This window comes from Coturnix japonica, chromosome 2, assembly GCF_054131305.1.
Source record: "Coturnix japonica strain WE chromosome 2, WE-NBRP24, whole genome shotgun sequence".
Classification (NCBI taxonomy): Eukaryota; Metazoa; Chordata; class Aves; order Galliformes; family Phasianidae; genus Coturnix; species Coturnix japonica.
Window position 1 is genome coordinate 130787267 of NC_140664.1, and position 17392 is coordinate 130804658.

Genomic DNA, 17392 nt, shown 5'->3' on the forward strand with positions numbered 1-17392 from the left:
TTCTTTGATTTAAGTACTAACCATACATAAGTTCTGATACAGCGCAGCTCATTAAAGCTGTAGACATTGCTTACTCTTCTGGGTTTGTCTGTATTAATAATTAATGCAGCTAAACTGGACTGACATCTTTAGCAGCTGCCATCAGATTACTTACAGGTTCTTCCTTCTGTGCTTAGGAGAGGCACTCTGCCTTGCCTTCACAAGAGTTACAAGCCAACATTAACACATAATAGCAAAAAATTATTGCTATTAAAATTTAAGGGAATTATTATGAACCTTTTTTGCTGTTTTTTAATGGAACTTGAAATGAACTCCTTAGTGTCTAAGATTTCTAAGACCTATTCAGAGAATCACAGAATTGCTCAGGTTGGAAAAGACGAAGTACAAATCCAATTGCAACCTAACCATACTACCCTAACTCTAACAACCCACTGATAAATCATGTCCCTGAGCACCACATCCAATCAGTTTTTAAGCACATTCAGGGATGGTGACTCAACCACCTCCCTGGGGAGCCTATTCCAGTGCTTAACTACCCTTTCTGTAAAGAAGTTTTTCCTGATATCCTACCTAAACTTGCCCTTGTGTAACTTGAAGCCATTTCCTCGCATCCTGTCACCTGTCACCAGTGAGAGGAGACCAACCCCACTCGCACTCTAATCACCTTTCATATACTGGAAGAGAGCAATAAGGTCTCCCCTCAGCCTCCTCTTTCCCAGACTAAACAGCCCTATTCTAACTCTACCATCTTTTGCACCATCCTGTTGATATATGTTACTGCAGTTTAATTTTGCTCTTTACCTTTTCAGTGGGGTTTTAAAATAGATGGTGCATACAAAGCTTTTCACGTATGTATCTCAAAATGCAGCAGGAAGATTCTTATCCCTGTTGTTCAGGTGAGAAATCTTTGTCATGAAAAAGTGGTGAAAGATGCAAAACCTGATATAGCAATTCTGACTGTGAGATCTCTATGGAGACCTTTATAAAAATAGAACTTTCTACATAAAGAATAACTGGAAAATAACTGACTAAAATATCTTTGTTCTTAAAGCTGACAATTAAGTCTTTTTACAGTGAAAAACAGATAACTAAAATGAGCATTTCCAGGGCTGGTTCAAGTGAGACCTCAAGTATTCCAGCATGATTATAATTTTTGTTCAACAATATATCATTTATTTAATTCATACACAGCACATTTCAAATTTAAGTGATTCTTTTTGGCAGGAAATTATCAAAATGTCTTATAATGAGAAATCTAACTTTATTTAGCCATGTTAGTGTGATGTATATTTTTATTTTTGGGGGGTGTTAAAAGGAATTCGAAGTTTTCTACAGTAATATTTACTTTGGGGGTTACAGAGCACTGGAACAGGCAGATAATAGAGGCTGTGGAATCTCCTTTCTGGTGATATTCAGAACCAGTCTGTGTGACCTACTATAAGGAACTTGCTTTATCGGAGGGGTTTGTACTAGATGATATCCAGAAGCGCAGCCCCTACAATTCTGTGATTCTGTGATCTCATCTTTAAAGCTTTAGAACTGGATGTTAATTTATTCTGCAATGATCAAGATTATAGTGTAAGCATTCCACATAATTAATTCTCTACTTCATATTAAATGACTTTTTATTTTAAAAACAGTTGTATTATGCTATAATGCTTCTGTAATACGTAGCAATGTAAGTATGGATGTCATGCAGTTATTCAGTGATGTTTAATATTAAAACACAGGTCAAATTAAGTTACATCTTTCAAATCAGAAAAATCTGAAATATTAGTTGCATGGAAGCATGGTGTAGAAATACCCAACACTTTCTATGGAACACTGTCTAACTTTCCATAGAATAGAAGAAAATTTAGCATCTTGACTACATAGAACCATTTTTATTGCAAACCTATCTGTGACACAATTCATGCTTCTTTTAACATATTTGTCTGCTCTGCCTAATCAGATGATCTTGATATACTTATAAAGTGAAGGCACTTTAGAATGTATTAATAGGTTATGTTTTCCTTAAAAAATATTGTGTCTGTGCCAAACTGCTGAAGTGGTCCTGTAGTTCAGGAAGATGCTGTGGTTTGATGTTGAGGTCTGGTTATAAGCTAGAGAGGTTTTGTGGTTTGTCAGTCAACCCTTTGTAGCATATGTACAATTTTCAGCTGAAGGCATTATACAAAGAAGTAACTGAGGAACAAGATAAAAATCAGAAAAGTTTCAGTTTGGAATGTATACAAACATGTTTAGTTATTCTTGATCTAAGATGGTCTGTGACACATTAATTTACCCCTGGGTGATGGAAAACAGGCATCTTCAAGTTAGTTTAAGACCAGTAATAAACTCCAAACCATAACAATATGTTGTTAGAAATACAAGCATCATGAATCTTTAAATTGCTGTAAGAAAGATGAAGGGCAGTTGCTCATAATTTAACATTCTAAGAGCAGATTATAATTCTAATGACTTTTGTTTATTCTAATACATCAGACTATTCAGATTTCTATTTCTGAAGCTGTTCCATATTGGATGAATATAAGTTCATATTAATTAGATTATGGAGTAGTATTATAGGTTGCCCTCAAATCTCATTATAACTTCACATGGGAAAGAAGTCAACTTCTTTTCTCATTTCCAGTAAAAAAAAAATCTTTTCTGAAACTGTTCAGAATTCCTTTCCAGCCATACTTGCTCATTTTCTGTACCTTCCGTAAGAACATCAGTGACTGGTTCAAAGGATAAGATGTTTTGATGTCATTATTCTTCAACCTTTTACAGAGTTCAACCTTTAAAATGCATTGCAAACTCTACTGATGTTTGCTGCAGCAGTAATTCACCACCGTCATATCTATGAGCTTTAATAACTCTTCAGGAGATCATTTAGTATCACCTTCTTGGAAAAAGTCAAATAACAGGTTAGAATAACTCTCACTTAAATTACTTTTCTGTCAGATTAGCTTATCTACAAGTTATCCTCTTCATAAAGTGAACTGAAAGCCTCTTTCTAGATTACATCAGCCAGTACAAGAAAATATTTCAGGCTTTCACAGATGTAACAGGAATAGCCTACTGGCACAACTTGGAATATTTCTTTAGTGTAAAGGCTACTCGGAGCAGTAGTACAAGCCAAAGTAAAGTTAATGAAGAGCATATGAGAGGAAACAGATGAGTTTCTTTAACAGGAGAGTTAGGAAATAGGGTATATTAACAGCATATTTCCAGAGGATAACATAATTAGATTGGCTAAACATTCATTGTTGAGCAGCCTTTTGAATCCTGATTTAAACTCTCAAATTTTGCTTTACAGGAAATATTAGCAAAAATTGTACCAGTAATGGATGGTCAGATATTTTTCCTGACATCTTAAGTACATGTGGATATAATGACTATGAGGACGATTATAAGGTAGGGAGAATGTTCTTTCTACTCATTTAAATGCTGATGTTCAAAATAGCTATGAGACATAATGTGCTTCTAAATAATCCTATTTTATTCTGTCAGAATTAGTAACAAACTGTAGACATTTTTGGAAGCAGTGCTTGTCATGTGCTTAGATTGCAAATGTCATATGAGACAAAAACAGAAATGTACAATCTTGTAATTGTTTGAAATGTAAGGCTATGATCAGTTGTTAAGTGCAATAATGCATCCACGTTTCTAATACTGACTGAGCCTGTGCACTTGTTTTGCATGGTATTATTTCCAAATGTTTCTGTTATTATAAATCCTAATAATGTAATAAATCTGTTATTATATGCTCCATTTGATTGCTGATAAGTTATCATGAGTAAAATAGAATTAACATAGGTCACTGGAATTACTGCAGATTTATATTAGACATAAAATTGGATTAACAATTAGATATGATTCAAAAAGCTATCAAGACATCATAAACACAGTACAGATGGAAAAATGAATTTGTTCAGTTTGTAGAAACTATTTCTTGTTCTTTCTTATTTAGAGAAATACTCTTTCCGTGGTGTTTTGCCTATTTTCTACCAGTGTTTCTGCTGATTCTAGCAGTGCAAGATGTTGTTTATGAAAAATGATTTTGAGATCGCAGTGTCAGTAGTTTTGTTATTGTGAGTGCATGAAGTAAGCTCATGGATAAACATTCTTAACTGTTTGGGTTTTCCTGAATTGTAATATGTATATGGAACAGCTCTGGCAGGCCTATGCCAGCTGATTTGCTGAGATGTGCAAGCTTTCTAGCTAAGACATGGTTCTTGCCATTTCTCTCTGTATTTTAAAGCCTTGTCTGTAGTTGAGCAAGAGCAATGAAGAGTTTTTTAGAATATATTACCTTCCTATCCTTTCTGCAGACATGTTTCAAAACATTGGTACAATCTCACTGCTTGGGAACAATCCCACGTTACTGCTAAAGCAGCCTTTTAAAACACTGTCATCAACCTGGACTTTGTCACAAGGAGTCAAAATAGGTCAACACTTAAAAAAAATCAAATGAGCAAATGACAAAATTTCAAGGAGTGATATGTACTTAATTAGCAGAAGTAGTAGTATAAATAGAAAAGCAGATCTTGTTTGAAGTCATTATTACTAATTTAAAGGAGCAATTTGAAATGCAAGTCGACTGCACTTACAGGAATGAAGCTAGAGAGACTGGAAGTGGGTAGTAATAGTGACATTTGAATAAGCATGATAAAGAATGAATAAGAAACCAGGGAAGATAAAACTCTGAAGAGATGTGGAGGGAATGTAGGAGAAAATGATTAACAGAAGAACAACTGAGAGAATATTCTAGGTATCTACCATACACAGTATACAACATAAATGCATAGCATGTTGCAGGGAGGGAAAGTAGAAGTGCAAGCACTGATTGCGTTTCAAGCAATATGGCCTAACAGCCACTGTCCTCTTTTTTCATGTATCACTGCCATTGCTCAGACAATATTCTTTGCCTAGAGGTCATAACTGGTTAATTCAGTGAGTCATTACAATGATTCTTTTCTAGCCTTAAAACTGACAAGTTAAAAAGAAAAAAAAGCCAACACAAGAGTGCAGACATATCGGATGACAAACTGATCCCGTGAAAATACTTAAATTTAATAAGAGCATGCAGTTTGTTTGGTTTGGGGCTTTATTTTTTGTTCTTGTTGTTTTTCTTTGTAATTAAGAAAGGGTTGGATTAACAGAATAAAATCTGAAAATAGGAAAGGAAGTGTTTAAATGCATCTCTTCATGGGAGAAATTATAGAAGATGAAAATATCACTCTATTGAGATTTCAGGAGGCATTTAAATGCCGACTGTTACACAGAAATGAGATGATTTCTTGAATCCAAATCTTATCTTGTGGTGGCATCTTTAAGCAAAAAGCATTTCCTTGGTATTAATCAGTATATTTCAATGGTATGTGACCCAGATTTTCAACAGAAAGAGTTAAAAATGAACTAGTGGCTCTTCAAATAACAAAATATTTTGGACATAAAAATTACAAGTGACAATTTCAGGCATTGTATGGGGTTACTTTCAGAGTTACAGTAAATGCAGAAATAATATTTTAGGAAAAGTGACAAAATACTTTTCCTATGGTAAGTCTTAAATATTTTTCCATATTCTTTCTCTGAAAAACTGTTTGCAGAGGAGGTAGAAACTGTCTTTGTTACTGATCAATGCCTGAATCTTCCCTACTGAATTAGTTTCCATTATAGGCCTACATATATTGTCTCTAATGGGTCTGCATTTATAGGTAGCCACTTTCATGACTATGACTCTGAACAAACAATTATGTTTTCATCACATCAAATTGTGTATTTAAACCTTTATTACATACTTCCCATCCCTTTTCTATGAGAAAATTCAACTTTTAGATTCATCTTCTTCATTCAAATAAGCATCTTCTTTTTTCTTGTATATTTTGGTTGAGATTGTGGCAACACAGTGGCAAAATGGATAACTCGATTTGACCATACAGGAAAAAACAAATTAAGGTGTGTTAACCCAACACAAACTTCTCTGCAACCTTTTCTTTCATGTGAACAATTCTGACCTTTTTGTTAGATACACGAGTCCAGGATGTCCTCAGAGGGTATTATGCTCTTTATCAGCATTAATAACGCAAGTCAAGCTGCCTCATGAATGTAAAGGACTGAAATGTGGCCACTTTATTTAAAAAAAAAAGAGAGAGAGAGACCGCTACAGGTCAGCTAATACAATATTATCTAATCTTAGCTTGAATTGACCTGGTATTTATTATATCACAGGCTATATGATTCAACCACTTGAGTAATACAAAGACAGATTCATGGAGAGGATAATTCTAAGTGCTATTACACATGATGAAATTATTGCAGCACATGCCTAAGTGGAAGCACCATCTGTGAAAGAATTATCCTCCTTTTGGCAAGTTTCTTGAAGCATCCATTCTTAGGCTTCAGTCACAGATAACACCCTGAGTATGCTACTCTGGCTATACATCCCAAAACAGCTGGAGTCAAAGCAGCAAAGTCTGGACTGACTCAGACAGACGCTGTTATGAATGTTCATAGTTGCCTGTAGAAAACAGGTGCGTTACTAGTATCTGTGAAGTGGACCATTGCCTTGGACTAATGGATTGTTTGTCCTGAGCTTAAATTGAATGTGTCCCTTTCAAGAAAATGTAATGCACAGTTGCTGTCTGACAGTGCTTTTTTGTGTGCCTGTGAGTCATGCTATTTTTATGTTACATTCTACATTTCTCATTACTTTTTCACAATATGTGATTACAGACCAGTATTTCTGAAAGTGAATACAAAACTCCTGTCATGCTCAAGTGAGAAGGATGGGGCATGAGAATAAGCTAATGTACTCTCTTCTGGGACCACAGTGGGAATTTCTTCTATTACATATAGATTGTCCACAGGTTAAGGCGAACTGAAAGAGAACCATGTTGGAAAAGGGTTAACATTAATCTGTTATTTAAAGATTAGAAAATACCAAGGAATACATGATTTATCAGATATACATTTTTGTAAATCCAGTTCTGTGCTGTGCCATCCAAAAATAGGAAGAAATGTCTCTTAAGAAATAACTGGATTGTCCACATCATATACTCAGTGTATTTATTCCAGTTTGTATTTATGCTCCTGTAAGCAAGTTTTTAGAAGACTTTAGAAATAGCTGCCATGTTGTTGAAGTTAATGTTGTAGAAAGAAGGAGCTGGGATTGCATGTATTACATGCATTACATGTATTACATTTCCATCTACATTTGCTGGTTTCAGTATTTCTAATGCTCTCAGCCTTGTTGCTGAGAGCACAAACTGCCAAGTTGCTAGGCACAAACAGCTTTATATTTGTGGTGCAGTTTAAAGTTTTCTGATATGTTCTTTCATATCAGTATTTAGACACCACAGAATGTATTCTGAAACATGTGTTTTAAAAATTTAACAGCTTATATTTTAATATAATTGTAAAAACTCACACCTGTCAATACAAAGCTTACACGTAGCATTCCAGAAATATAATAGAATAAACAAAATAGTCATCTGTGATGATCATACTTTAAAAGTAATCAGTTGTATGTTTTGGTTAAATAAATAAAGTGGTGTTTATTTTTCTTTTACACTGAGGATAATAACAGGTCAGTAGAGTGATACTCCTTTGGACAAAGAATCAGTTCAGTCTGTTCTTGAGCACAGGATTACCCTGCTACCCCTAGAGGTCCTTCCAAACCAAGACTGAGGTTGAAAGATCCCCTGGGTAACTGTCACCTTTCCTAGGAAGCTTCTCTGCCCTTCCTGCTCTGTGAGTGAACAAAAGACTTCACTCTCCTAAACTCAGTAGAAGAAACATGAAACTATCCATAGAGAAAATGGTAGTAGAAAAAGGTGACTGTTCTAAGAAACAAAACTGTACATAAGAATAGATCTTATGAAAAAGTCTATTGAGTATAACACTAATTACACAAACTTGTGGTAATCAGATTTCTTTTTCATGTGTGTAGTGTTTTCATATCATTAAAAACCCATTGGAATTAGCCATAAATAGAACTAGGTCTTTAAAGCCTACAAAACAGTGTGCAAGTCATAACCCACTGATGTTTGTAGTATGTAACCACCAGTTGACTTGGTTATTGGTTGCTATTTGAATATTTGCCTTAAAACATTACAAATAAATAGACATGGGCCACCAATGTGCCATCACAGCCTAGAAAGCCAACTGTATCCTGGGCTGCATCAAAAGAAGAGTAGCCAGCAGGGCAGGAGTGGTGATCTTGCCCCTCTACTCTGTGCTGGTGAGACCTCATTTGGTCCAGGCTCTTAGCACCCTAATCTAGTTGTAGAAGCCTCTGTTCATTGCAAGGGTGTTGGGCTAGCTGATATTTAAAGGTTCTTTCCAATTCAAGATATTCTGTGATTCATTCAGTTTCCATTCAGAAATGCTTCCTCCCTCATTCTATGCAATTTCTTTGTACCAAACAGTGGCATTTTTGTTTCATTAATAGTTAGCAACTTTGAGATACATGCTCATTCTGTTATATGCTGGCATCATGACAGTGCTGTGATTAGTAATCAATAATATGACAGCTGGTAACACATGGACATACCGCCAAACAGATTTTTTAATAGCAAGCAAAGCAACACATTTTTATGTGACTTAACAATCAAAATTCAGACAAACTTTATCTGACTATACTGTGCAATGTACTCACCTGCATATATGCAGACAACCCTTGCCTTCTGTAGTATCAAAGGAGATGTAGTCTTTGGAGCATGGCTGCAAATCATCTTATCCTAATTTCTCTGAATCATCACAAGCACAATGAAGCCCATGAATCATAGCATAGAAGAGCCTCTTCTCTTCCATTGATTCCCTTGAGAGAGAGAGAATGACTAATTCTGTTGAGCTTCCTACCTTTTAGAAGGATTATATACCATTATTACATGCATTAAGCTAAAGGAAGCCTTATTCATTTCTCCTAATCACTAGTAGCTATTTGAAATTTATTTTTTTTAAAAAATGCATTGGAGTTGTTTTCTTCATGGTATTATTACTGATAAAACAGAACTGTGGTATCTGAAATCCTGTGGGAGTTGGACCTCAGTTGAAAAAATTCCAAACAAAAGCAAGAAAAAAGTGCTATGCTTAAAACGCTGGCCTTTAAAACAAGTTTGGAAGAAAAAAAAAATCCTAATGGAAGTAAAACCCAAGGATGTGTAATGCTTTTATTGCCTGATGGAAAGCTAACAAAGTCAGTGGAGAAAAACCTGAGACAGGAATATTGCCCAGCTGTTGACTCCCACAATCTTCGTCTGCTCTGGACTTTCTTGATTTCCTTTGTATTTAATGAAGATAAACTAGGTCTTTTTAATTCATTATCCTTATAAATTATTTCAGATTTTTCTTATAGGACAAGGTGAATGATGCTGCTGCTTTTGTTACTTTCTTGGATGTACTCAACCTTGCAAAATTCAAAGGCTTAGTGCATCTCTTGCTTTACTGTACTGTCTTGCGTCCTGCACTTGCTTCTGACTTATTCTGAGGAAGAAAACAGGAACTCTGTATTCCTGGACATTAAAAACATTTACAGGAAAGTAAAATTACTTGTCCTAACATCAACTTTATACAGCTCTGCAAAAATATATTCCATTAAAAATAAACAAATAAATAAATAAAATGGCAGTTGAATTTCATCAAGCAGATAAATTTCAAAGTTGTTACTCTGTGTAATGGAATCCCTTGTGATTTCAAGAAGAGAAAGGAAAATATATATTGAGTTCAAGTTGTTCTTGGTATGAAGCAATGCAGAACATATAAGCAGAGTTGAATTTTTGCTGTGGGAACACTGGCTGGCTGCAATTTCCCAATAATGAATTCTGGTCCAGAATCATTCTTATGATCTTATTGGTGCATGCCATCTAATGAGTACAGTGACCGTGGGTCATTAGAGTCTGTAAATCAGTTGATTCTCTGTTCTTTATTTATGTAAATGCAGCTTGTTCTGTGTCGAGGGTAGGAATGAGGGGAAAAATGTAAGACCAGAGCAAGTCATTCTGAAATGAAGATGGGCAAAGATAGGGAAAAAATGAGCAAAGGCAGTGCAGTCTAAACATAGTTATACATGTTATATACTTGGCACCAAACAATTTACGTATTTCCTAAACAAATACTTCCATGTCAAGACAAAAATTAAGGAGAAGATACAGTCTTTCTGTAGATCTGGTGTATTTGGACCTTTTAAAGGAATAGGAACATCCTAAAAATACATTGATGAGAATTAGATGATGACTGTACTGTTTTATAAGCAATGGACTTGTTGAATTGCAAGTAATTGCATCAGAAGTGATAAAAAAATAAGAGATTTCTTCTTCTCCATTCAGAATAGAAGTCAAATGTGAAAACTTTCACATTACAGAGTAGGTTTTCTTACCTGATTGGACGTGAGTTCAGAATGTCAGAGCTGGAGCTAGAACAAATTTCTTGGGTCTTAAGATCTTCTCCACACCAGCACAGTTAACCACATTGAATTCCTCAAGTCATTTACATAAACTTACTTACCACATGTTTTAAAAACTGGAAAGGTGAAATTCAGCTTGCAAGCCAAAATTCCTGAAGAAAGATATATGTTTGAGATGTATATGACTAATCACTAGTATGCGCAAATGGCACTGATATGATTGCATAAACATAGATATCTAGCATAACTTGGCATCACTGCCATTACAGCAAAGAGATCCTATGGCGTATCTGCCATGCAGTTGTCTTTGGTGCCATGGGGCTTCTCAAATAGGAGTAGTTCTCTGCATTTAGGGTAATAGTTATAATTTGTTAATTATGTCAATGCCATTGTGTTGACCAGAAAGTGATTTCTAGCTAGGGATGAACTGAATGACTCTTTTGACTGCAGTTCTTTTTCCTGCAATCAGTATCTCAGGATGCAGAAGGGGAGCTGATATGTTGCCATGAGAGTCAGAAAAGCTGGGTAAGCATGTTGATAAAGTCAAATACTAAACATGGGATGGTGGCAGATGAGACAATATCTTCATCCGGTCTCACTTGGTAAATTATCATCCATGATTGCCAACAAAGCTGTTCTTATCTCATGTACTGATCCGAAATGAGCTGGTGCTAAATTTGGCACGCTCACTGCAGTGTAATGAGTTTGTAGCTGCACTTTAGATAGTCTGGCCAACAAAGAAAGTGATTTAATAGCAAGTTTCTTACTGCTTATGTATTTTGTAGCTAGAATGTTATTATTCTTCGTTTGGTTTTCTGTTATGTATTGGAAAGGAGAGGATATTAACTGATATTAATTGAGGTATTCTGTACTGATCAGTAAAAAGCACACTTTTGACTGATTGATTTAAAACATTAAACTTGAAGGTACTAATATAGTTTACCTGAATTTATTTTGATATATGTGATAGTCATGTAGCAATGATTGCATTTGTGTGTGTTACACATCTTGGATTAGTCACTCAGAAGAATAAAGGCACATACTCATGGAATTTGAAATCCACTCCCTGCAGACAATGTGGGAAACCTTTGGCAGAAGTAATGATAAAGGACATTATGATTCGTTTTTGTGAAGCTAAGTTCAGTGTCAGGTAAAAGCCAAATAACAGATTAACGAGTTCTTAAAAGTGCCAAACATTGAGGAAGAGCTACTGCATTGTAGAAAGGAAATGTGCACGCTGGAATTACTTCTTGTAGCTACTGGATTCTGATCTGCCGTGTAAATGTGGGATAAGTAGTCACTAGCAACCGAACTACATAAACAATATTGCTAGTGTCTTTAGTGTAAGCAAATGTATTTCAGTAATTCAAATATCTTTATGGATTCTTACTCCAAAATAGCAATATTTCTATTACTGTCAGCTTTCTAATACTTCCCATGTATCATATGTGTGCAGTTGTTTACAGGATTCTGAGAAAAAGTATTTCAAAGCCTAATAAAAATGTCAGCATGAGAATTTTTGGATGCAGAAAGGAGGTGATTCACCTAGACAGAGGGAACTGTCTGGAGTGCAGAGACTGTGGTACTTCTAGATGCCTACAGTTTGATCAATGTGGTCATCTGTTTAACAGCAAATGCATGAGCTTATATGTGCCAGACTTACACACGTCTTGGAGTTATTTCTGCTGCTTGGCAGAAGACTGTCTTTGGGGACTGGATAACCATCTCATAAAACACTTGTGCCATTTTGCAGCATAAAGGGGCCATACAGCTTTTTAAGGTTTTCTAGCACAATGAGAAACCCAAGTGAGAGGGAAGACATCATTTCTACCAGGGGTTGTAAAGGACACACTTTGCATCAGAAGTCCTGGTTTATGTGATTACCCTTTGAAGAGTACCAACAAATACAAGTTACAAAGGGATGATGGTTGCTTTAACATAGCAGGATTTTGTTAAGTTACTTTGTGCTTCCCAAGACAAGAAGATGAGAGTATTGTAATATATTCCCTGTGTTGTCCCCCTACACTTACCGGGTTTTATGCGTATGGTTTTTATCATTACTAGCAGAGTCGTCATTGCTGCTCTTGTGCACTGTGATGACTTCTGTTTAGTTGAGCATCAGTGTTGCTATTTAAAGGGCATCTCTGCTGATCATTTTTTTTCTGAGAAACTGAACATGAAAACTTCCACTCATTATTTAAACAACGCAGATTTGCTGTCATTGCAACTTCTTTTGCAAGTGACATTTATCTCCTTCAGATTTACAGTATTTACACAGTGGATGTTAAGAAGTTTTGATTTAGAGACCCTCCAGATTTCTGTTTGTATGTTCTGCAGAAAAGCATTTTAATGGGGCCTGCAAATGCCAACAAGATGATAACAAGTAGAGCAACATATTGTGGAAGTGCTGCGCATTGTTTCCAGGCTTTGCAGTGTGTTTTTGCAACACTTGAGGTGCACAAGGTCAGGGAATAAAATTCTTCACCTCCTTTAATGCTGATGATAGGTCACGAGGCTGCCAAATTGATATTTATTGGAGCATCCTTTTACAGTGATTTTGCAGGGCAGGGCAGATTGAATAGAAGTGCAGTGTTTTAAGTGAGTTACTTTTCCCTTTTCTAACAGTTTACTTAAAGGTATTGCTTTTTTGCTGCTTTTACAAATGCAGTTATAAGATCTGAGTGCTATAAATATGTGCAGTACGTATAGAAATTCTTCTTTATTTAATGTATTCCATATCACTGTTAAAAACTTCTATTTCACATAGCGGAAAATTCTATAATTTTAGTATTTTATCTAGCTTCATGGAAGATAATGTCCATGTAATCACTTTGCTGTAGGCACAAATGAACAAGCAGTTTAATTATGAGAGCAGTTAGCATTATCGTCGTCATTCAGAATGGGTTTTAATGTAATACATAGCCAACAAATTTACATATAACTGTAGTTGATAATCAGACTGCACACTTCAGTCTGCTTCTCCTCTACTGATATAATTCCTTTCCAAGTTTCAGCAACTAAGTTTACAAAATAAGGAATGGGAAAGGGCTGTTTGGGTGACAAGTATTTGAACATACAGATTAGGAAATGAATGGAATATAAACATGCCCTTAAAATGAATGGGACTCAAATGTCCTTAAAATTAAGTTCATGTATAAATGCATAACTAAGTGTGCTAGAGCAGAAGGACTGAGAGATTGCCTCTTTCAGTGATAATCGATTCTTTCAAACTGCATCTCATTCTTCCATTTCAGTTGTCAAAGTTTTTAACCAGATACATTTTTTTTTACCTCATTGACATGGAATAATCAGTTAAAACTGCAGTCTGTGTGACTGAATTACTTAGGCTGAATTTTCTACTGATGTCTATTGGTTCGATACACTGCATTGCAAAAATACGTTGGAATAAAGGTGTAACACATTCTTAACGCATTCTATAGAGCAAAGCATGAAAAATAATGCTATTTATTTAGTCTTGAGAGCTATTTAATGGAAATTATATCACTTCAGTCAATTCAAATAATCAGTAAGTGGTTTCAGCATATGTATGTTTTTGTGCAGGTCAACTTCTATGTAAGAGTGAAGGCAATTTATACCCTTGGTCACAGCGTATCTCTGATTGCTCTCACAACAGGAAGTATAATTCTTTGCCTTTTCAGGTATGTATTTTTCACTAGTAAATATGCACAATAATAAAACAGTTTTACTCATTGCCTTACTACTTGTTGCCCAGCTTTAAAAAAAAAAGAGAAGTATCATTTTTACATTGTTCTCAAACAGCTGACAGTAAAGTAATACTAACAGGATTTTTGCCAGCACCAGTCATTAAAAAGAAATTCAAAGCACGTTATAAATGTATAGACATTGCAATCTATGTAAAGAATAATCATTTAGGAATGAATCTATAAAGTACTTTTTATTTCATTTTAAAAATCAATGCATCAAATTGTCCTCGAAAATAAGTAGGATGCTGGTCTTAACCCCAGACAATTGGGCAGCCAAGTATACTTTGCCCTGAAAGGGACAGTGGTTCTTTATAGGCAATTTCAATATAGTATTTGTGAAGGTAGTTCACTCACCCCTGAAATACATTCGTGTTTGCATGTAATCAGTAAACTGTCTTTGTTGTATTTTAAAAGGACATTAAACAACTTTTTAAATCATACTGACTAAAGGAGATTGGGTAGTTGAGGAGGTAGTTAAAAATCACTGAAGTCACTAAAGCAGTAGAGTTGTGAAAACTCTGACTTCATCCAGCAGGATTAGGACTTAAACTTGGGTATTTCTAAAGCCAGACATTATGAAAACTGTGCCTTGCTGGACTGGTATGCTCCAAATTATACTGCATTCAATCGTGAATATACTCAGTATTACTTTATGAAAGAAAACATGGACATGAAAAAGAAGTGGAAATTCTTTTTCAGGTACTGTTGTTTAAGTCATTGTATGTTATATCAGTCAGAACAGATACAGCCTCAAGCCTTTCCAGTTTAAAATATCAGCACAAAAAAGGCAGAACCATTGGATGAGTAGAAGGTGATTTTTCATGAAAGTTTCCATGCAGTTCCAGTTCTGTGCAGTTCCAAAAATGATTCCCACCTTACTTGATTTTATAAAACCATTGGGTAGGCTCTCATTGTTAATATATGCAAAGGACAGGTTTGGAAGCATTACAAAACAAAAGGATTTTATCTCTAGATGATCTTCTCATCTCAGAATAGAGTGTAATGTTTAAACATTAAAAGTAATAATTCTGATTTAGTAAGAAGTACCTTTACCCTACTTACAGTGTTTTTCTCATTTTAAATGTCTGACTTTTAGCATATCACAAAGTTTTAGAAAAATGAAAACTGATTTGAAAGAAATAATATTTTTCAGATATTTTAAATCATGTTTGGGTTTTTTTCTCAACTCAGAGTGAAAATGAATTGTAGAACAGCATCTTTTTGTATAACACTTAGATTCAATTTACTTACTATGCAGCTCTTAGAATACTTCCTTCAAGGTAACTCCTGTATAGCAAAACCAAAAAAAGGTCAGATTCTCTAATTGGCTGTAATATGTGTATCTTACCAAGAAGAAAAAGATGAATCTGAATCTTTTTTTTTTAATAAGATGTGTTTTTATGTGTATCATCTGTCTGTCAAGATTCAATATAGTTTTCTATCATGAGTCACACTGAATAGGACAGCAGCTTTTGTTTTGCTGTTAAAAAACACCATTTCTGTTCCTCTGAATCATTGTACCTAGCCCTAAATAAAAAAGATTGTTTGACCACCCCCTCTGAAAGATTGATTTGACAGCCTTTTGGAGATGTAACGTTATAATTTCATATACTGAAGGGGATGAAAGGTAGTAATCTAAGTTAGTCATGAAAAATATTTTCTTCCACTGCCATCTTGTATGTATTTCACATGTATTGAGTTCCATAGAAAAGTCTGTTGCTGTCCAAAATGTTAGTAGTAGTATTTCAGCCTTTCTCGGAACCATTTTCAGCGAAGGACAAGTACAGCCACAGTAATCAGTGTTTTTTTTAACAACTGCTCTAAGTTCAGCCTGGTATTATGTCCTTTGCCAAACTGCAGGCTAGCGAGATGGATTTGTCATTTATTTCCCAATGCTTTCTCTAACTGTGCTCGTGTTAGTCATTTCAGAACATCTTATTTGGTGTTCTGTAGAAATGTTCTTCAAAAATAAAAACATGAAGGCCACTTAGAAGCTGGCATTGCATACCACAGGTCTAGCTGTAACATCCTATTTCATCTTCATTCTTTCATTGCTCAGCTTGCTAAAATGTCCCGGCTTCTGGCTATTATCCAGATACAGTTCACAGTTCTGATTTTGACCAAAAAAAATCACCTCTCACTTGCTTGGTTTCTGGGGATTTGCTAAAACAAATTTCTGTTATATGGGATTATCTTGGAAAAAATGTGTCTTAACTGAAAAGCATTCAAATTAAAACTAACTTCTCCTGAACACTTATTCAGTTAATTGGAATATTTAATTTGTCATTTGTTTGTGAGTCTTTCACATGGCTGCTGAAGAATGCTAAACATGACTAAAGAAGATAATTTTTACGTCCCACTGGACAGAAAGGATCGGCAATTTAATGCTTTGCATGCATTTTGAATTGTTCTGGCATTGACATACATTGTAAGAAAAAAAGCCATTATTATAGAGAAATGCAGGAATTAAAGAAATTAAGTATAAAACCAGGAAAAAATTGATGAGCGTATTTGCAATTTATGCAGATTAATACTAAATACAGATTAATAATAAAACAAACAAACAAAACCACAAAAAGAGAATGAATTGATGATTGGTGTTTACTGTCAACTTATGTTAAAGTGGGGAAAAACCATTGGGATCTTTTCGTCTGCAGTGCTGAAAATGATTTAGAGATCATTTATTTATATATCTTGGACTGCATGTAATGATTACGATATTGAGGTGATGTTAAAGGAACATGAGGAAGCACTGACAATATGATGGAGGAGGAAAGAGTAGGCTCTTACTTAATGTTCCTGTGACTAAGAAACAACCAGAGATTAGTAGAAGTGTGCAAGAGGCATTCTGTCTTGAAATCTAAAATGACTGTTTTTAAATCTCTCCTTAGAAAACTTCACTGTACTCGGAACTACATCCATCTGAACCTGTTCCTCTCCTTCATTCTAAGAGCAATCTCTGTTTTAGTCAAGGATGATATTCTCTATTCCAGCTCCAACACAGCTCACTGTCCAGAGGACCAAACCTCATGGGTAATAAACCTCATTTACTCTCTGTCATAATACTCTTGTGTCACTAAATTGTCCTCCTGATGCTTGTAAATATTTAGGAATACCAAGCTGACAGTGTAAGCAGGTCTATAGAGAATACAATGACTGGCCAAGTGATCTGTTAGAAGTAGACAGAAGTAAAAGAAGCAGAAGAAAGAGAAGTTGTTGTTGCTTTGTTTGTCCACGTACAGACAGACAGCAGGTCATCTGCCAAAATAAAACACAG

The 17392-nt window shown here is 35.1% G+C and overlaps 1 protein-coding gene across 1 annotated transcript in view; it reads left to right on the top strand.

The window, feature by feature from the left end:
- VIPR2 (vasoactive intestinal peptide receptor 2) overlaps window positions 1-17392 on the top strand; it is a 47349-nt gene that overhangs the window by 13663 nt on the left and 16294 nt on the right. The window contains exons 4-6 of the mRNA XM_015853314.3: window positions 3302-3399; window positions 13952-14049; window positions 17007-17148. Coding sequence (XP_015708800.1) covers window positions 3302-3399; window positions 13952-14049; window positions 17007-17148 — 338 coding nt within the window. The remainder of the gene's footprint in view (window positions 1-3301; window positions 3400-13951; window positions 14050-17006; window positions 17149-17392) is intronic.